Here is a 21,687-nt window from a genome sequence, read left to right as displayed (position 1 = left end):
TATTTTCACGGTCTTCAATTTTACCCATCTTGTCCAAAATGGCTTTTTACATATTTTTGTGAATGGAGGCAGTAACAACTTTTTTTTTAGTTTACACAAGCAAATGCTCTAAGTAAAATGATAATTTCTCCCATCATTTATCATATACGGCAGAATAAAATCCTTCGAAGGTATTCTTGTACTTGATGATGCAAGCATACCAAATTTCTTGCACTGTTTTGGTCAGGTCTTTTACTCAGATAGTTTGCAGTGGAATGGGATGTGTTTATGACCAAAATGGGCAGCAATTGTCTGGACTGTGAAATTACCTTCAATGCTAGGGGAAAAAAAGAAAAAAGAAGTTACTTCTTAAAATAAGACAAAATGAAAGTATTTATTACTAACTGCCATCAGGAAGTGACTGTTTTGAAAACTGTGATTGACGTCCTGGTAGCAACAGAAATGTCTGAAAAGGCATTGGCCATAAAATAATGTCATTTTCTGTGGTGCACGCAATTAGTAGCTTTATCTTTTATAGCTTATCCCTTCCTACAAGAGAAAAAAGGCATTGAAGGTCAGTTTTAGAATGAAAATCACACTTACTAATATAGTGAACGCTCTAAGATAAACCAGAGCACAAAAGCTTCAACAGCTCGTGTCAAACTATAGGTGTTGCTGGACAGTTAGTCGCATGTCAATTTATTTCCTTATTCTGACGCAGTTCTCACATTACTGCACCACACTTAGAAAAAAAACAGCAAAGTCATTTGCTCCGATGATGATGGAGGAGAAACCTGAGGGCTCACCAGCAGGGAACCCTTGCAGGGCACTGCCGGGGGCGACCCCTCCAAACAGCAACTGACGCCCCGCTGGGAAGCGCCAGGTGCCCCTGTACAGTGACACCTTGTGCAGGGAGGGTCACGGGTAGGGAAAGGGGAGTCTCGCAAACATCAGCTCCACGTTCATCTTCACACCGTGGTCTGGATTATACTTCCAGTCTCGTGCCCAAAACCGATGGGGGGAGGACGGAGGAAAATGAATGCAGTCTCTCACATTTCGGTGTTTCTCTTTCCTGATTTCCTGTTAATGAATGAAGAAAGGCCTGTATGTTTGGGTTTGGGTTGTCTGTGGTTTTTTTTTTGTATGGGTGTGGTGTGGTTGGTTTTTTTTTGCTTTAATTTTTATCATAACTATTTACTATCTGTTCTCTGTGACCCCTTGACAAAGCCTATCAAAATCTTCAAGCGCTCGGGCCGGCGAAGTCCTCGCCTCAGCAAGGGGAGAAAGTAAACTCCAAAAACAAAAGAAAAAGAAAAAGAAAGAAACAAATTTTAAAAAAGGGGGGGTGGAAGGGAGAAGACGTGTTTGGGAGCGGGTGAGCGAGGGGTGACTCGCCCCGCCCCGCCCGTGCCCCGGCGTCGCGGGAGGAGCGCGCAGCCAGCGGAGGAAGTTTGGACGCTCCCGCACGCCGTAGGCGCAGCGTCGCCGCCTGCCGCGCCTAAGGCGGTGCGCGGCGCGGCGGTGAGAAACCGTCCCCGTTGGGAGAGGCGGGTTTTTTTGTTTGCTTTTTTTTGTGGTTTTTTTTTTTTTTTTTCCTTCGTCACCGGCGCGCTCGGGAGCAGCCGGAGACATGGCGGCTGCTCCCGGCGCTGCGCGGAGCCGCTTCGCGGTGGTGGGCGGAGGGATCGCAGGCGTGACCTGCGCGGAGAAGGTAAGGGCCGGGCCTGCGCTGCGCGCCCCGCGCATGCGCACGCCCCCCAGCCGGCGGAGGCCCCCGCGCGGGGGCGGGGGGAGCGACCGTCTCGTCTGGGGTCGCCATGTTGGCCCCGCGGGCTTTGACCCTCAGCCTCAGCCATCCCGCTCTCGGCTCTGGCAGGGGCCGAGCGGGGGGTGATTTCAGCCGGTAAGGCTGGGGCTTCACCCTTGGGCACCCGGAGGAGGCTCCGCGGCCCCCGGTGTTATCGTAACTTCCTCGTGTACGGGCCGGTGTAACTGCGTGTGCGCGATGCGCTCGGGCAGCCCTGCGCGGGGTTTGTGTTCGCTGAGAGGCGTCAGCGCTTTCGGGGTCAACTAATGAACTTCCGTAGAAACAGTTCATTAGATTGGTGTGGTAATCACAGGATGTTAGGGATTGGAAGGGACCTCGAAAGATCATCCAGTCCAGTCCCCCTGCCAGAGCAGGAACACCCAGATGAGGTTACACAGGAGGCGTCCAGGCGGGTTTGGAATGTCTCCAGAGAAGGAGACTCCACATGAATATTCTCATACATGCAGCAATTACCTAAATAAACTGATAAGTGCAAGTGACCGCTTTATAAAAAACGATTGAAACTTTAGTAAGTTGAGAAAGCTGTCGTTCCGTGTGCTTGTCAAGAGGTCAGCAGCCAGAAGGAGAGCTGCATGCGTTACTCCTCATAGCCATAAAGGATTGTACTGCAGCTGAGGTGAAGGCTGCTATGATGTACTCCTTTTTATAAAAATATTACTTAGCTTTTCAAAGAATCTAGAATGGTTGGCTTTGCAAGGGACCCCTGGAGATCATCCAGTCCAGCCCACCTGCTAAAGCAGGTTCACCCAGAGCTGATCACACAGGGATGTGTCCAGGTGGGTTTAGAATGTCTCCAGAGAAGGAGACTCCACAACCTCTCTGGGCAGCCTGTTCCAGTGCTCTGGCACCCTTAAAGAAGTTTTTCCTATGTTTAGGGCTATACACCTGTGGAGATCGTCCAGTCTCTTTGATCTTCCATGTGTTCAAGCTCTGAAATTTGTTTATTTCTTGGTTTCAAGGTTTTTGGTGCTTTTAAAGTAACAGGAGGTAATTTTGTCTCTAATTGCTGGGATCCTGTTTCACAATATATTCAATGCCTGTAGCCTTTAAGATTGCTATAAAAGGGACTAAAGTTTATTGTTTTCTTGAAAATGCTTTCTACTCTGCCAGTGACACAGAGTTCTGGCTTTGTTTTCTTCCAAAGCTCATAGAGAGTGCCACTAACTACTGTAATTCGCACCTCTTAAGCTCTTTCTTTTACCTCACCATTTTTTTTTCCTGCAAAACCCAAATCAGATTATGTGATGACAGAGACTTGTTTATTTTTCTTATCTCTTAGTACTGTAGGAAACATAGCAGTATTAGTGGTCTTCCAGGAGGAATTTTCGTTCACTAAGTCCATTAAAGTGGCAGTGCGTGTTCTAGAAGGATTTCAGTGTTGTACTTGCATAGCTGGGAGCATGCTTTAAATGAGAGAGGAAGATTGAACACAATTTTTCTCAGTCCTGGTTTTGAGCAAGTACAATTCCATGGCACATAGTGGCAATAAATAGTTTGTCCATCGTATTTCATTTTGGGTATGCATTATATGATGTCTGTAGTTCAGACTTCTCAGGCAGCTGTCTGAAAACAATCATTGCATCATGTCTGTCTCAAAAAAATTCACATAGTGTTAGTTATTTTTTGAGTACATTTTAAAATATTCTGACAAAATGTCCTAAAAGCTGAATTTTCCGTAAAAGCTTGAGTTAGATTTATTTTCTCTGTCACAAAATGTTTCATATGTTACATTAATTTCTGCCTTTCATGCTCATATTGCATCATTTCTTTCCGGATTGTGATGACTTACACATTCCCATATGCATGGATAAACTTAATGCTCTGTCTGGCAGACTTCTAATTTTAGTATTTTAAGAAGGTAAAGAAATGCAATAACAATAATACTGAATGAAAGTTACAAACAGCCATTAAATCTTAATAAGAGCGCAGAGATAAGCATTTGAGTTTGTTTAAGTGATGCGAAGTACCTGATGTCAGTCTTAAAATTTTGGCCTACAGTGTACATGTGATGATTATGACATGTAATCACAAAATGGTTTGACTTAGAAGGGACCTTTCAAGATCGTCTAGTTCCAACCCTCCTGACATGGGCAGGGATACCTTCCAGTAGATCAGGTTGCTCAGGGTCCCATCCAACACTGCCAGGGATGGGGCATCCACAGCTTCTCTGGGCAGCCTGTTCCGTGGTCTTATCACAATTATAGTAGAGAGTTACTTACACCTAGTCTGAATGTACTCTCTTGCAGTTTAAAACTGTTACCCTTTGTCCAGTCACTACAGGCTCTGGTAGAAAGGCTCTTTCTGTATTTCTTGTAAGTTCCCTTTGTATCTTGAAAGGCCACAATAAGGTCTCCCTGGAGTCATCTCTTCTCCAGGCTGAACAACCTTAACCCTCTCAGCTTATGCTGGGGGCCCCAGGACTGGATGCAGTACTCCAGCTGGAGTCCTTTGACCTGCAGCCCAGGGTACATTTTGCTTTCTAGCCTGCAAGGACATGTTGACAGTCTTTATCTGATTTTTTTGTTGACCAATATCCCCAAGTCCTCTGCAGAGCTACTCTCAATCCATTCATCCCTCAGTCTGTATTAATACTGTTGATTGCCCCAACCCAGGTGCAGGACTTTGCGCTTGACCTTGTTGAACTTCATGCAGTTGACATGGTCCCCCTCCTCAAGCCTGTCCGGGTCCCTCTAGGTGGCATGCCTTTAACTAATCAACTGCATCACTCAGCTTGGTGCTATCTGTAAACTTGCTGAGAGTGCACTCTATAACTCTTTCTGTCCTTAATAAAGGTGTTGAACATGATCATGTGCTTTCCATAGCATTCTGTAGTTTTTGTGAGGTTTATTAGATACAGCTGGGAGCAACTGCTGCAGCACAGGATGCTGCATGTCAAACTTCCTTCCTATTGTCTGTCAATACAAAGCATACAGCTACAATATGTGTGAAACACATCTTAGGGATTCATGCTATAAAGCGTAGATAACATGAAGTTTTACATAGCCTTGTTAAATTCATTTGTATTTGCCAATGGTACAACCATGTGAATCTCCCTTAAACTGGCCACAAGGTTTCACCACATTCACTTTCAGATTACTATGTTAGATTGCTCCTATTTGGGGTACAGGAATACATTCTAGTCGCTTTATAGCTCAGTAGCACATGTACAATGTGAAATGTGGCTCTTTGCAGCCTATACAACTGTTCATCTGTAGAATGCTGGTGACAAGGAGGCCTGGATTTTGTCTGTACTTGAGAGATGAGTGGTTCTTGAAAGTCTTGTATTACTTAGTAGCAGTCTGAAGATGATGCTCCATTTGTCAGTTTACTAATTAACGTTTACAATAGCCAATAGGAATCAGCATTTCCTCTGTCAAAACAAAATCTGTGAACACCACTATGCAATAAAAAAATGTATGTTGAGCAACTGTATGTCTCTAGAAATCACATGATCATAGCGTGTTCTTATAGTTTGCCTTTACAATACGAAGAGAATAATCTTATGAGTGAATCATTTATACCGTGGATGCCGTTCTTGAAGATTTGTGTGGGGCTGAATTAAAATCTTGGGACTCTAAATTCTGTTCATTTGTCATTATCCTTCCATATCCATATCCAATAGGATTCTACAAGACTAAAGTGATGTAGTAACACATTATTTTTCACTAATAATTTTATTGTCTTAAAGTCAAAATCTATTGCTAACTATTCACTCATCATGATTTCTGTTTCTTTACAAGCTGGCCATGGAATTCCCATCAGAAGACATTTTTTTAATGACAGCTTCTCCAGTTATAAAAGCTGTAACGAATTTCAAACAGGTAAGAAAGACTTCATTTTTCTTCTGGTAAGACCTCTTGAGAAGTTTGTACAGATAATTTAGAACCTAAACCTGAAAATGCTTATGATTTTGAACTTGTTTTCACATTAGTGTTACTGCAGTGATAAGTGTTAGTAGGACTGATGAGGTATTTTATGGTGATTCATAATTATTAGTAATTGGTGAATATATTCACAACATTCAAGCAAAGGTTAAACTGGGTGCTTACGTGGTTGACGTATTTTCTAAGTTACTGAAGCTTTATTTCACTGCTTTGTTAATGGGTGCTCCATTTTAAGCACTGAAATGGTATCTTTGGAATAAATTACTTTAAAAACTTAGTCTTGCTAATGGTTCTCATATACAGTAGTATATTTGAATTTCAGGCAGAAACAGACTTCTGACAAGTCACAAAAAAAGGGATAGCCTTCTTTGAAATTGCCTTCAGCTTTATCTACATCTCCAGCAGCTGGTGATTCAATTACCCTTTTCCAGCTGGTTTGAAAAAGAAGATAAAATCCATACGTGAGTTCAGATTTCTGGCTAGTAGGTTCATTAAGCTAGTTTCACAGAAGTACTTGGTTCTTGGAAAGCACTGCTCTTTTCCCCACTCTGAGGGAACTTTGAACTCTACCACAGAGCGTGGAAAGAGTTGGAGACTGGATTGCGTAGAACTCAGGGTGCAAAGCTGCCAGCCAGTGAGAAATTAGATGTTACCTCTCAGGGTAAGTTAAGGCACTGAGAGCTGGGCTTGCACCTGGCACTTACATTCAGGACTCTCTTTCTGAAACATGGTATCTAACAGTTGAGGGGTATCTCATGACAAGTAGAGAAAAGACCAGTCTGCGGTTTATCTGACAGGCCAGGTTTAACATAATCCTTGTTGGTGTATGAATGCCTAATTGAAGTCACTTCAGGGGAAAAATAAAGCAGAGAGAGATTTGGACAGCAATTCTTTGAATTTAGTGGCTGTAATTAGCTATCAGCATCTCTTTGCACTGTGTTTTTTGTCTGGGGCTAATGGGATGCTCAGAATGTGACTGAGAGCTCTGTGTGAGACTGGCAGAGTAACACCCAACTAAAGAGTAACTTCTGAGTTCGAGAGTGCTGACAATAGGCTAGTGAGTATCCAGGAAAGACACACTTTGCAGAGATTGAAAGTCTGTAATTCACATCAGCAGACGCTTCAGTATCTGAAGAATAAGGGAATAGTTAAACAGTATCTAAAGGCAACATCTGAGTTTTGGACATGAGCATCTTAATTTCTCTGAATTGCAAGCATGGTGTGGCTTCTGGTTCCTAGCTGTGTTCCAGACTCTTTGAATATTCTGTAAAGTAGAAGGCTTGGAGGTTCCCATGCAGCTGCTGCCTTCTGGAGGAAACCCCAAAGCAACCTAACTTACTTGAATGTTTTCCAATTCTGATTTGCCTCTTTTTTTTTTTTTTTTTTCTCACGAGTTTCTGGATTATCAGATAGTGACTATGGATGAGATGCTGAGTAAGTGCTTTGAGGTGACCTCAAATCTGGTGTGCTTAAACCCTTATCACATATGTCCTGTTTACAAACTGAAAAACAGTAAACACTTTTCCTGACATGAGGGCCAACTCCCTGCAACAACAAGTTTTTGAATCATTAGGTTTTTGAAGAAAATGTCACTAGATTTTTTTTTTTTTAATAGAATAAAAATACTTATTCCAGACAAAAGTGTTTCCGTAATTCTTTAAGCTATTTTGACCAAAAAGTTTTGTTGCAAAATGCCGAGGAGAGGAAGATGCTTGCACGGGGGAACATCATTGAGTTATTTTATCAAAGTTACAATGAACAGAAAAACAGGGTCTTAACACTGCATCAAGTAAGTTAAAAAGCAGTGTTAACTCTTGAAAATATGATCTATTTATGGAATAAAACATTATAGCAGTTAAAGCAGCTATCAGCGTTCTCCATTTTTGCTTAATCTCTAGCTTCAGAATTAAAATTCTCTGTACTACTTTGACTCTTTACCTGGAATAGGCATGAAAAGATTCTGTATATAAAAAGGAACTTTTAGCAGTAACATGACAGCATGTTTTGAGACAATATGGGCTTTATTTTGTGATGTCTTTACTAGAAATGAACTTAACATATTTTGTTACAAGCTTTAGAAAAAGACATGGGTAAATGGTTCATATATTTAAATACCTCTCTCCTTCCTACAGGTCTCCAAAACACTTGAGGAATTTGATGTAGAAGAGCAACCAAGTTCTCTATTAGAAAAACGATATCCCAATATTAAAGTTATACAGTCTGGAGTAAAACAATTGAAAAGTGATGAACATGTAAGCTAATGTTTTCTCTTTTATGTGTTTTTTCAAATTATTTTTAAAAAAATCTAAGAAACAGGTTAATATTTTGGGCATGAAATTATGTTGAAGAACATTCTGGTTATTATATATAAAGTGTTAAGTTACCAAAATTAAAAGAAAATACTTCCTAACCTTAATTTCATTTATCACTTAGACTGTTGTTCAAGTAGAAGTATGTGCAGGGGACATAATTGTTGATCAAAATTACTTGTTAGTTAAGAAATGGTATCTTTTAGATTTAAATCTTTGATACCTTAGAGATATTGCATTAAATACTTGATTGGAACAGCAGAGAAACCAGTCAATGAAACCAATACTGTATATCAGTGTAAGTGTCAACATTTCTGTAACCCTTGATTGGAGATCTCTCTGACTCCCAAGTTACTGCTTGTTGCTACAGAGACCAATATATTAACAATTTTTCTTATTAAAATCTTTAAAGAACCAACATATCCATCTTCTTTTCAGGGGGAACTGTGTTGCTAGTATGAGCCATTAACAGCACATATAGATCCTTGTTAGTGTTTGTGTCAACGTGTTATTTTTCACTTCAGCATTTATCAAAAACTCACATTCCAATCCCAAACTGGTTTTGCTCATTTTAAGTCACAGAGATATGATTCCAGTTAGATTATAATTCTTCTTATATTCTGAATTGAATGTTATTCTTGTATCATTGTTATAATGTCTTTTTAGTTTAGGTATGTCTCTATGAACCTGAATATTTCATGAATGTGGATTTGGAGGATCTCTTGCCTCTGTTTTAAGAAAACCTTTAAAAACTCTCTTTGTCCCTGTATTGTAGACTATTTAGCTTATAGTTTGGAAAACAAAGAAGGTCATTAAATGTTAAAATTTAAGTATGGCTTGCTGTAGCATGATGTAGCTTGTTTAGTGCCTACCCTTTTTCTTTAGCGAAGAACAGACTTTGCAGTCTTTCTAAACTGTATCCCTAGCCTGTCCCTAGTTAACACAGGTCTGCTGTTGTTGAAATGTTTTGAATGAGATTTGTAGTTGCTAACATATAGTAGTGCACAGGTTTATATCTGTCACTGGGGTAAGTGAACATTGTCACCTAGAAAACAGATTTTTTTTAGCACGGATAGTGAATACAAAGTGCCACCAAGTGGTCATCCTTATATTTCATCTTCCTTTGAGTGTACTGTGTACACTTTGCGTTTTACCTGTCATATAATGTCATATGTTTAGGCTTGAAAGTCTGTGGTGAATGTAATGCAAATAAATGACACACAATCGATGAGAGTATGAAGGCTTACTCTTTAAGAAGCCAGATATAGCTTTTAATATCTGCAAAATACTATGACATTAAGGAAAAAAAAAAGCTGATGTTCTCTCGGATATCTCTAATTGTTTTTTCTTTTATTTCTTAACAGAAAATTTTCACTGAAGATGGGAAAGAATATACGTATGAAAAACTTTGCCTGTGTGCTGGAGCAAAACCAAAATTAATTTTTGAAGGAAACCCATACGTATTAGGAATCCGGGATACTGACAGTGCACAGGTAAATGTGTTTTGGAATTATAAGTGTATAATATATTCTCGTTTCTGGTGCAAAATACTAAAAATGACTGTGGAGTGAAATGAAGAAACATAGGATGATGTTTGTTATCATATATCCTTCAATAGGTGCACTATTGGTAGCAGAGAAATAGCCTTAAGCTACCATTAAATAAATTAATTAGTCACTAAATTTATTAAGTTTATAGATAGCTCATAGACAGTATTTCTAACATAATAATCTAGAATAAATGGTATTCTTTTCCCTCCAGGCAGAAGCCAGTCTGAAATTCTGAACAGGAAGTAGGCACCAGTAGAAACTTCCCTGAGAAGGTATATCTGGTACACAGTATGAAGGGCCACTTCCTGAAGTGAAAAGCTACTGAAGGATGCTTTTTTAAAGTTCTACTGTAGCTTCTCACTGTACAGAAAGAGTTACGGTTATAGTCAAACATGTGGAAGAGTTTTCACATGAGTAATGACTTAAAAGAATAAACTTCAGCTCGGAAGTAGGAAGTGAGGTTTCGCTGCTATAGGTCTTTAGAATTAGAGGAGGCAGGGTGAAAGTGAACACTTGTTGCTTCTCCATAACATAAGAACTGTAATTCATCAACTGAAGTTTGACATTGAGAATAAAAAAGGAGTTACGTTCCAAGCAAACTGAAGTGAAACTATGAAATTGTTGTTGTTTTGGACATTAAAACTTTACCTGAGTTTGAGAAAAGGAAAAAAAAAAAGGAGGGGTGGTGGAATTAGAAGAAGAGGGAAGAAAAAAAAAACACACAAAAAAGACAGGCCTTGATAAATTTATCTTGTCTAAATTGAAGAGAAAGATGCCACCTGAGTGGCACCACTGGTGTCTGGAAGCTGTGAGGGTGTTCCAGGGTAGTATTGTTGTGTGCTTGTCTTCTGATGGTCTTCCATGTGCATCCACTGTTGGCCACTGGGAAACAGTAGACTGGGCTGTCATTTGTGAAAACTGATAATGAACTTTGAATAAGGCTGAAAATACTTGTTTCTGGTTTTTTGTTTGTTTTCTTTTTCATGATGATCAATTGCGTTCAGTAGTCTCCTCTGATACAACTTCAGTATCCTCCTCTGAAGAGATTAAAGGACTGCGGTTTTCGTGGTCTTTTATAGTTTAGGTTCTCTGACACAATTAGTTAGGCAAACCGGAAGCATGGATGAACTAATTTTTGTGTGATTGCAATAATTGTTCTGATAATCGTGATTCTTGATCTGTTTGAAAGAAAATACTTGAAGTGGTTATATATGATCTAAAAAACACTGTCTGGGCTGTAGGGTGTTTTGTTTCTTTCACCACTAAGATGTGATTTGGAGATTTGTTTCTGTTGTTTTTTTTTCACAAATAAAATTGGTTCTCAGATTTGATACAAATTATTTTTTAAATTCCTGGTTTCTGATCAGGAATTTTTAGGCTCCTTAATTTCTGGTTTTTTGCATTTTTAATGTTATGCAAATTACCATGAAAGTTATACAAGTTGTGATAAAACTGGAGTAATAGATACTACAATGCTAATGGTCTCTAGGACAGAGAAATGTCTCCTGGATTCTATTAAGGGCTCTGTCAAATTGGCTTACATGTAATTATTTAACTTCCCCTGTCTCAATTTGAGACTTGTAAGGCTGTATCAATAACTTTATCCTGTAATGTGACAGAACGTCACAGGTTTTGTTAGCTTCTGTAATGGATCTTAGCATAAGTAAATGTGTATTATTAGTCTGAGAAAATCAAAATAAGAAGACTGAGAGAAAGAAAATACTGAAAAGTATATAATTGATAGGTGTGAGGGAAGATGTAAGTTGTAATTGACTTTTTTCCTTTCTTCACACAGGCTTTTCAGAAGAATTTGGCTCAAGCTGAGAGAATAGTAGTGGTAGGAAATGGTGGGATTGCACTTGAATTAGTGTAAGTAAACGACTGAGCTTTAATGACACATATGCAAATAAAATCTTTAACAATGCAGTGTCAGATCTGGTGTGCACGAGTTTAGGAGAAGGTTGACTTATAAAATTGTAGCTCTTAACCAATTTTGCAACTAAATGCTTTAAAAAAATTTCATAGTGTAGTGGTGCTTACTGTGACATAAAGTTCAGCAAGCTTCAGAAGCTTTGACACATAGATATCAAGAATATACAGAGATTTCTGTTAAGACTGTTAGGGCAATATTTAAATTATAAAACTTGTTTTACTTCTGGAGACAGAAGACGTAACAGGAATAAAGAGGCAGCTTATCTTGCACCCAGCCTGATTTAAGTTGATGGAGCTTTTGAAGTGCCTGACGTGGCCTTTGTCACATGTAGGATACTGAACTGTGTGGTCCTGCAGTCGGCTAGGTTACAGAACCCCCTGTATAATGCAATTATGTGGCCTTGTTTTGTGTTGCACAGAATCACCTTTTCACTTTCACTAACTTGTCCTCTGCATGTCTCTACTAGTTCATGTTCCAGGTAGTACAAACAACATCCAAATACCTGTTCTTGGCAATGGGCAGTCTGGCAAAAATGCACATTTTTTTCAGTGTGGGGAGCAGGAAATAACTAAGTATTACTGTTACAAATTTAATCTGCCTCCCCTCACCTCCTGCCCTGGTTCAATCAAGGTCATGCTGGTGAGAAAGTGTGACCTGTCAACTTGAAGAGATTTTTTTTTAATAGGCTCCTTATGTAAGTAGTTAGAAGCAGTAGTGGATTTGATAGGTTTAAAAGTCTTGTATCCATTATTTCTAGCTTCTAGAATGAAACCTTGCACGCTTCTAGTTGTGTTGCTAAGAGTCAAATCCTTTTCAAGTAGTGTGTCACTTTATCCATTGTTTAAATGTCCACAGGTATGAAATTCAAGGCTGTGAAGTAATCTGGGCTATCAAAGACAAAGCCATCGGGAACACTTTTTTTGATGCAGGAGCAGCTGAATTTCTCATTCCAAAGTTAACTGCTGAAACACGAGAGACTCCAATTGAATGTAAAAGAACCAAGTACACAATGGAAGGTACGGTGTTTTAGTCTCCTACACTGCAGCAGCAGCATTTAGTATTAAAGATAGTCCTAAGATCAGTTAATTTAGCAGGCAGTAAGTAAGGTTTTCTGTTATCATCAATGGCATTTCCTTCTCTAAAAAGCTAAAAGTAAAAAAGTAATATAAAAACCCATCCAGAATTTAAATAGACACATGACAGCATGTAATACAGTGTCCTACAAACTGTGTAAAATGTGCTTGTCTTTATATCTCTGCCAAGTTTTCATTTAATTTCCTGTATTCTATCTACTGAAGAACTTGTCCTGTTTTCTTTAATATTTTAATGTTTTTCTAAATAATGTCAGCATTTTGTTGGAAGGAGCTTGCAGTAAAGCTTTTGGAGGACCAGGTAAACCTCACAGAACATTATTTCAGATGCAGTGAAACTGCAGTCTTAATAACAACAGTTAACTAGAACTGCATAACAAACATTACACAAACATATGCAAGACCAAAATAATAACAAGAAGAAGAGCATGTTCTAGACTTCAGGTCGTAAGAATAAATTGTAAAAGATTCAGCCTAAACATGACAAAATCACACTCTCAATGTTCTTCATATGTGTCATAGTATGTTTGAACTTGCACTTTTGTGCGATGGTGAGGACAGTGCACATTTGCTAGCAGGTGGATGTCAATTTAAGTATTAGTGGTGATATTAAGTAACTAAGTCTACAGTGGGTCCCCAGAACCCTGGTGCTGTTGGGGTCTGTCTGGCTGTTAAGGGTCCATGCAGGCACCTCACAGGGCATGGTTGTTTCGGAGACAAGTCAAGTAATGAAAGGCATACTGTTGGACGGTGTTAAAAATACTGGCTTGGAGTCTGATTTGTCTGCAAATTAATGGGCTTTGGGACATCACACCCTTTTGTCTTCCCTTTTGGCAACCAGATCATGTTTCTCTTAATTGAGAATCCTTCTTCTGAATTCTGTGGGCAATGAAGTATGCGTGCTAAATCTGATATTCTTCACCTCTGTCCTTCAGGAAGTGAGGAAAAGGACAGACGCGTAGCAGCATCTGACAAACTGGGCAGTGCGTTAGGCCCTGATTGGCATGAGGGCTTACATCTTAAAGGGACTAAAGAGGTACGGCCGTATTCTTGCTTACACATATGCTTAAATGTTGCTTAAAGTGGGTAAGAGTGACAGAAGGTGAAATGTTATATTCCGGATTATTAGAAAAATAAAAATAAAATGTGCTTGAACTGTCAGAATTAAGCAGGAAAATAGGTTAACACAAATAACAGTAATATTCTGCTTCAGGAAAAAAGGTGGCTAATCAGATCCCTTGGCATAGTTTTAGTGATGTGCTCTTCGAACTGAACCATAAACGTTGGTTTGCATATTTCGGTAGAAGTGGTGTCAATCCTAGCTTTAACCAGAAGCAGTGGTACCTCTATTGTCCTGATTTTACCTGCCATATGAACATTTTCATACATGAAAAATAGGACAGTAGGATTTGTACAGAGGCACAGGGAACATCAGTCTTCTGTCACAGCAGATAATGAAATGCAAAATCAGTAGCGGACATGAGCATTGTGAAGAGTTTCGTGTTTGAAATAACCTGATAAAAAACTATGCAATGTGAGGATTTTTAGTTTTTTATTAACTTCTCAGCTGTTAGGTGTTAGCATCTGTTACAGACATTTTTAAAAAAGACCTTTCAAAGCTGATCAGTCATAGATTCTACGGAATTGGCTTTACAGTATCAACTAAAGGATGTTTGTGTAGTGGAGAGTGAAACCATTCAAGGCCTGAATCCCTAAAATAGTTTTGAGACACAGGTAACTTTCCAAATTCTGTCTCGAGGTCAGAATAGGAGTAAGTGGTTGAAACATGGGCTGATGGAATAGAAGATATTTTCTTTTTCTTTTCACATAATTTAGAATATAAATTCATTATTGTTATCAGCATTTAATTCATGATAGAAAAATGAAGGATTTGAAATCCTGAACGACAGTAAGATGAGTTTACTTTCTTTCTGTTCTGGTAAGTTCTGAATTCTCTTCCTGTAAACTCAGGGGAACTTGTATATGTTTTCTGGCATGCCAGGAAAGTCTAAATTGTAATGAAATTTCAAGGAGCATCAGCTGCTGAAAAAACAGGTAAATTACAATTTTCTATGGTTAGATCTGTACCAAAAAAGGAAAAAGCGTGGGAACTCAGCCAATGTGCTGTGCTTCAGGACAGGATATATGTGGGGGGTTTTTTCCAGATTAGTAATGTCAATTTAGATGAAGGTGTACTTGCTGCTAAAAATATTATTATTGCTAATCATTATGTTTACAATTTTGTCAATCTTTCTTCAGTTTTCTCATAAAGTACATATTGAAATACTATGTGAAGTAAAGAAAATACACTCTCAGCAAGAATTCATACAGCTGCAACGGACTTCTTTGACTTTTCCTAAGGAAGAGAAAAATGCAGAACCAGATGATGGTAGGTGTCAGTGCTGATTAGAAATAACATGTTGAAGATAATGCAGTGCTGGAGCATGTTTGATCTTGTTTGCTGTTTTAGAGCAAATACAGATTTGGAAAATAAATCCTCTATTTGTATAAATTAAATGGAGCTCTAGCAACTTATAGTAGTTGAGAATTTGATTTATGAGCTACAGTTGAACTACAGAATGTTATGAGTCAGACCCTTTTTCCACAAAGTCACCTAAATCCTGTATGCAGAATAATCCCTCACTGGGACGGTCTGATAAAATCATATATTAATAGTGGACCTAAAACAGAAGCAAAAAAAAACCCCCAAAAAAACCATTTAGTGTCAAAACTGATGTAATCCTTCAAAGACAGTAGAAGAAAATATAACTGTTTCATTACTTTTTGTATCTATAAATTCTACTGAATGAAAATTAATATTTAAAATACGATTTTAATAGCCAGTTACTTTCAGCTTAAGATTCTAGGAAGTCAAATGTCTGATGTTCTTTTTGCTTTTGAGGCATTTCCTGTGCATCTCTATATGCAATAGAGTATTTGGCAATTGTGTAGTTCAGAAAACATCCCATGGGCCTCAAGCAGTGGAAGGACATCATATTTTCCTCCTACAAATGAGGGTTTTGACTTACAAAAATTCTAGAGAAAGCCAATAGTAGGACTTGGAGCTAAGTTCCAAAATCTTATTTCTCTACTCCTGAGCAAAGGCAAAAACTGTTACAGGTAATACCTGTTTTTTTGAGGGATTTTTAAATTTTATTTTTTCCTCCCTAATCAATTAGATATCACAAAAGATTGTTTTTCTTCTTTTTATTTCATATCTTATTATAAGACATCATTAATAACTTCTGTTGGTTACATTCTCAGGGCAAAATTTTCCACTTTTTCAGTGCTATGGCCTGTATATGTGGAATTAACTAATGGAAAAATCTATGGATGCGATTTTATTGTCAGTGCAACTGGAGTTGTGCCAAACACTAAACCATTTATTGATGGCAATAATGTAAGTATACTGATTTCTTTTGAAGTTTAAGCTTTTTTTTTTTTTTTAAAGTAAGGTGAAATAGTCCCTTTTAGCTGGTTTGTGCTTCTGATGTGAAATATTGATTGATAAAGGTTTTGAATGTTGTACAGCATTTCAAAATAGGGCAGGAAATACTTGGAAATACCCAACATAAAAGTTAATTTCATTACTGTTCTTGGCCTGTTATATTGCTACTCATTATATGTACTGATATACAGTATATATACAATATAAATTGTTAAGATTAGGCCTAGAGAGAGAGAGAAAAACATTTGTATAATTGGTTAATGTGGCAAAAGATTTAGAATACTTTTTGTGTTAATTCTGCACCGTATTCTTATCTTGCAAATTTTAAAATTTTCTCCTGGGAAGGAAGCAGTTATTTCCAATATTCATCAGGAAAGGTGCTCGTATTATTCAAGGGAAGTCACGCTTGGAATCAGCATCCGAACATGGATGACGATTATGGAGTTTGTAGCTGCCATGTGAATTTTCAGGCCTTGAGATCATTCTCTTCTCCATGTTAGGTGCCTGATTTAACCCTGGCCGGCAGCTCAGCACCACACAGCAGCTCACTTCCTCCCCCAGTGGGATGGGGACGAGAGTTGAAAGGGTTAAAAGTGAGAAAACTCATGGTTTGAGATAAAGACAATTCAGGCAAAGCAAAAGCTGTGCACACAAGCAAAGTAAAACAAGGACTTCACTGTTTCCCATCAGCAGGAAGATGTTTAGCCATTTCCAGGAAAGCAGAGCTTCTCACACATAATGGTTACTTGGGAAGATAAGCGCCATAATTATGAACGTCCCCACCTCCTCCTTCTTCCCCCCAGCTTTTCTTGGGAGCACACTGTATGGTTTGGGGTATCCCTTTGGTCAGCGGGGTCAGCTGTCCCCGCTGTGTCACCCTCCCAGCTTCTTGTGCACCCCCAGCCTTACCACTGGTGGGGCAGCATGAGAAAAAGAAAAGGCCTTGACTCTGTGTGAACATCGCTCAGCAACAGCCAAAACATCCCTGTGTTATCAGCACTGTCTTCGGCACAAACCCAAAACACAGGCCCATACAAGCTACTGTGAAGAAAATTATCCCAGGCAAAACCAGTGCGTTAGGGTATTTGGTGTTTTGGAGTTCCTTCTGATTAGGCAGTAAAACACTATCCTCTGAATAAAGCAGAAGAAAATTACAACATACAACTTATGTTGAGCCATGAAATATTTCAAGGCCTACATTATAAAGTAAGATTAGGAATTAGGTATTTGCAGTGGTATTTTCTGGCCTTGACAAAAAACAAAAATGAACTCTTAAGACTTGGTTGTCCCTGTAACGTACATAATGTGACTTGAGATTTGGCAAGCTCTGTTAATTCTCTGCCTAAGAATCAGTAATAATATTTTTTAAATGCTGCTGTGTTCTAGAAATTATGCATTTGTATCTCACCACGGAGGTCTTGCTACTCTAGATAGTCTCGCGTTAAATAATTTTATTCAGTATGTAATGCTGTTCTAAACTTTTTTTAATGCATAGTTTGAGATATTTTAAAGGACATGTGAAGGTCACTTATAAAATACAATACTGTTCTTAAATCTGGTGAGAAACGGGTGCAGAGATTGCTAGGGAATTCTGCTTTTGTAGGTTGATTTTTGTCTTTGCATATACGAAGGGTTCTAGGTTTGATAAGATTCAGGATAAATACTCTAGAGTGTGGGGTCGCATCATAATACAGGGAGGCAATACTTTCATATGTGGAAAGTTGTGAAAAATACTTGATTATGGCACTCTTTGGGAGATCTGTTTTCTTCCCTTGAAGATGGAGTCTTGAGATTGTGAGGTTTGAACACAGTGTTTCTCTTGTGTTTATCAATCTTTCCTGATTGAGCCAGATTAGGTGGGAGAATGAATAGCCATGAATTGTTTACACCGAATGATCTTTTTTCTCTGTTGCTCCATGGCATCCAGAAGAGCATCTTGCTGGGTTCCCATAGTATTTATTCATATAATTTTAGATCTTCAAATGTTGTGATTAAGCAGAATAGTGAGTTTACCGAAACTTCTATGAGTCTGCTATTAAAAAAGTAACATGAGATAACTGCTTAAGGTGGACGAAATTGAATTACTGAGTTTAAATTATTATTTTTCTTGTTGCTCATCTGTGTAAATACTTCAGTTTGCTGTAGGTGAAGATGGAGGTCTTAAAGTAGATAAACACATGCACACATCCCTGCCAGATATATATGCAGCTGGAGATATCTGCACAGCATCATGGGAACCTAGTCCTGTGTGGCATCAGGTAAATCAAGTCATATAATTGTGTACTTAGCAGCAGCCTAATCTGCAAATTAAATTACACACTATTACATAGATGGGAAAGAAGAAAACTTAATTGAAGCGGAAGCCAGTGAACAAGTACATAATCCTGGGTTGATGATGGATAACTTTATCTGTGTGGCCAAAGCTGTTCAGCCTGAGTATAATGAAGACACTTAGTAAGCATTGATGAGCACAGTGTCAGTCATTGCACAGTGACATGTATCTGTGGTTTTAAATCTTTTGTTATTTTTTTTTTTTAGATGAGACTGTGGACTCAAGCTAGGCAGATGGGATGGTATGCAGCAAAGTGCATGGCAGCTGATACTTTAGGGGAACCTATTGATATGGATTTCAGCTTTGAACTATTTGCTCATGTTACAAAATTTTTCAATTACAAGGTAAAGAACAGTCTTAAACCACTAAGTAACAGACATATTGCTTGTTTATATTCACCTGCCAACACCAAGCAGATGCTTTAGTATTGACAAACCAGTTTTCTTTATAAAATAATTAATCTTAGTTTAGATTTTCTCCATTCATAATAACTTTGCTAAAACTGAAGAGGGCAGAGATCTTCAGATATATTACAAATTTTAATTGGTGAGTGACAGCTGATTTACTTGGCATCTCTGCATATATTCCATTTCATTAAGTTTCTGTTCACTGATAAATTCAACACAGTTCAGCACAGTAACTGATTCAGTATTAGGTTTTGTGTGTGACAGTTCACGGTGAAGATCTTTCATTCTGTTGTGGGTTTGCAAGCAAATGAATGGGAGAGGTTCCCTAAGGACAAATATTTCCCTATTTACATCAGTCTTTTGAAGCTTAGAACTGTTACCAGCAGAAATACTGAAAACCACTACAATCATCTCATGAGTGCTTTTTCCTTTCTCCCTCTGTTAGGTGGTGGTTTTGGGAAAATACAATGCTCAAGGCTTGGGTTTAGACCATGAACTGATGCTGAGATGTACCAAGGGACAAGAGTATGTTAAAGTAGTGATGCAGAATGGCCGAATGATGGGAGCTGTGCTGATTGGTGAAACAGACTTGGAAGAAACCTTTGAAAACTTAATTTTAAATCAAATGGATCTTTCAGCCTATGGTGAAGATCTTCTGAATCCAGATATTGATATAGAAGATTATTTTGATTGAACAAAACCCCTCTTTCATTTTGTGCAGAGTTTTATAAAACCATTTCCTCAGGATTACCAGAAATGAGGGATAAATGCAATCCTTTATGAAGATTTTGTGTTGATCTTGTCAAAATATTGACCGGTGAATTAAATTAATCTGCGTGGAAATGCAGCAACAAAAGCAAGTGGATTAGTGTTGGCAAAGAGTTTTCATCTGGAGTAGATTAATATATAGCAGTCTTAAAAAGTGGGCTTCGCTATGCTGCTCAGATAGCGCTGTGTTCAGTTGAATCTGAAGGAGCCTTCACTTTTTAAAAGTAAATAAAATGTATTCAATCTTTCCATAAGTTTATTTCTGAAGTAAATGTATTTTCTACTCAGCTATGTACAGAACACAAACTTTGAACAATGAAGGCCAGAATGAGATGTCGCTGGGGCTGTTCTGTGATTCTGTGTTGTCTCAATGTCGAACACGCTAGTACACAGGCTTTGCTCCTCTACTATCACTGTCTACTTACTGTATGAAAATGAGCCTGCCATTATTATGAAGCTCTTCCTTTTATATAATTAGATGTAAATATTAAAATGGCAATAGTGTTCTAGCCACCTCTTGAAATAAATGTGAGAGAAAGGAGGTCATATGGTTCTTGGTTGATATGAGACTCTATTGAGTTAATAAGGGTAATTTCTTGCTTACTGAATTTATCCCAACAGCATTTTACAGTCCTGGAAGTAGCAGCTCAATATACATAATCTTCTAGTATAGAAGAAGTTAGAGGAGAAATCTATAACCCTGAGGGGCAAGGAAAGAACCATGCACTCTTATTTGTATTATCATGTGGTTCAAAAATTCTTTTTAATAAATAGCATTCCTATGACATCTGCATTGCTGAGATTAAGCACTGCTTAAAGATTAAGCATAAACAAAACGAAAGCCCAGCAGTTGTTGCCACTCAGGAATTTAAAGTGTGGCCAGAGCTGCTCTTCAGGCCTTTCTCCTCAGCCCAGCGACACAACTGGAACTGAAAGCACCAAGTTCTCAGGAGCAGCAAAAGGCCTTATTGGTTACCAAACTCTCAGATTTCAGTAGCAGCCTATATTTTTTCCGAACTCTTCAAGGTAATCTATCACTAATCCTTTTGCAGCTATTACACTAATGTCTTCTCATGTTCAATCTCAGGTTCTGACAGTGTTCAAATATAATTTTCTGGCTTTCTGCTGAGGAAAAAAGTACCAGTTTCAATCAGATTCCAAACCTCAAAATTCTACCATAATTTCTGAACTAGCAAAATCCCACTACTTGAGAAACATCTTGAAACTTCTTCTGTTCTACTCTTTGTAATCCTGTGTTATTTTTATCATCTTTTCTCTGCTATCATAGATTTGACCAAGCATGCATTGAACTTGTGCATTATGGAGAAACTCTGTGTTCACCCAGACAGGTATTTAATTGCCATCAGCCACTTGGCTTTGTGGGATGAGGTCCTGCAAGAACATTTGCAGCAGTAAGCACTGGCACCCTCTTATCTTGACAGAACAAAGACGTTACGTGAAAGGAATCGTAGGCGAGCCAAGAGAGACAGGTTGCTCTTTAAAATGGGGGAGACGGGCTACTACTGCAAGCCACAGGCAAGTAGCCATGCTCTCTTCTTGTTGCTTTCTCTTTTCCATGTCCACAACCAACAGGAACATAAGCAAATGGCTACATGGAGTAGTGAAGTTAGTTAAGAGACTAGAATTCAGAAACTACCCAAAGATTAAGTTTTATGTAGCCCACATGAAGGGCTTAAAGTATGCAGCTTTCATGACAGTCATATTCCTGTGTTTATAGAGTGGAAGAATATTTCTTAAGACAACTGTATTGACTTCTAATTAGAACACAGATCTGTAGTTGGAATATAAGCCAATTCAAAAGGGGAAGGGGGGGGGGGGAAGTGTTTCTTGAGCAGCATTTTTTCTGTATTTCCCAACTTTTACAAAATGAAGAGCTGAGATCAAGAAAAGTCTTGGTTTTAAACATAAATTTAGGTATTTCAGAAAAGCACAGAAGTGGCAATTTTGTTTGAATAACAAGCTAGAGAAATCCAGTTCTAAGAGCAACAGACATGTTTTAAAGAGAGAAATATATATAATATTTCACAAAATTGTCTACAACTCAGAAGTAGTGCAATGTTGTAACAATGCCCAGTTGAAATTCTTCCCTAAAGTACCCTTAAGTACTCAAATACGCTGTAGTAGGTATAAGTATTGC

At 38.4% G+C, this 21,687-nt stretch overlaps 1 protein-coding gene across 2 annotated transcripts; it reads left to right on the top strand.

Annotated features, from left to right (window-relative positions):
* The first annotated feature begins 1,460 nt into the window (after window positions 1-1,460).
* PYROXD1 (pyridine nucleotide-disulphide oxidoreductase domain 1) lies at window positions 1,461-20,986 on the top strand. Of its 2 annotated transcripts, none has more exons than XM_065642698.1 (12): window positions 1,461-1,690; window positions 5,548-5,628; window positions 7,824-7,943; window positions 9,365-9,493; window positions 11,346-11,419; window positions 12,339-12,499; window positions 13,510-13,610; window positions 14,834-14,963; window positions 15,862-15,974; window positions 18,158-18,280; window positions 18,561-18,698; window positions 19,207-20,986. In XM_065642698.1, the coding sequence occupies exons 1-12, from the start codon at window positions 1,610-1,612 to the stop codon at window positions 19,453-19,455; spliced, it is 1,500 nt and encodes a 499-aa protein (XP_065498770.1). In that variant the 5' UTR covers window positions 1,461-1,609; the 3' UTR covers window positions 19,456-20,986. The 2 variants fall into 2 exon arrangements, with proteins under 2 accessions (XP_065498770.1, XP_065498771.1); XM_065642699.1 differs by lacking the exon at window positions 1,461-1,690 and adding an exon at window positions 1,751-1,882.
* The last annotated feature ends 701 nt before the right edge of the window (window positions 20,987-21,687 follow it).

Source organism: Caloenas nicobarica, chromosome 1 (assembly GCF_036013445.1).
Source record: "Caloenas nicobarica isolate bCalNic1 chromosome 1, bCalNic1.hap1, whole genome shotgun sequence".
Taxonomy (NCBI): domain Eukaryota; kingdom Metazoa; phylum Chordata; class Aves; order Columbiformes; family Columbidae; genus Caloenas; species Caloenas nicobarica.
Note: the sequence above shows the minus strand (reverse complement) of the source record. Positions and strands in the feature narration are given on the sequence as shown.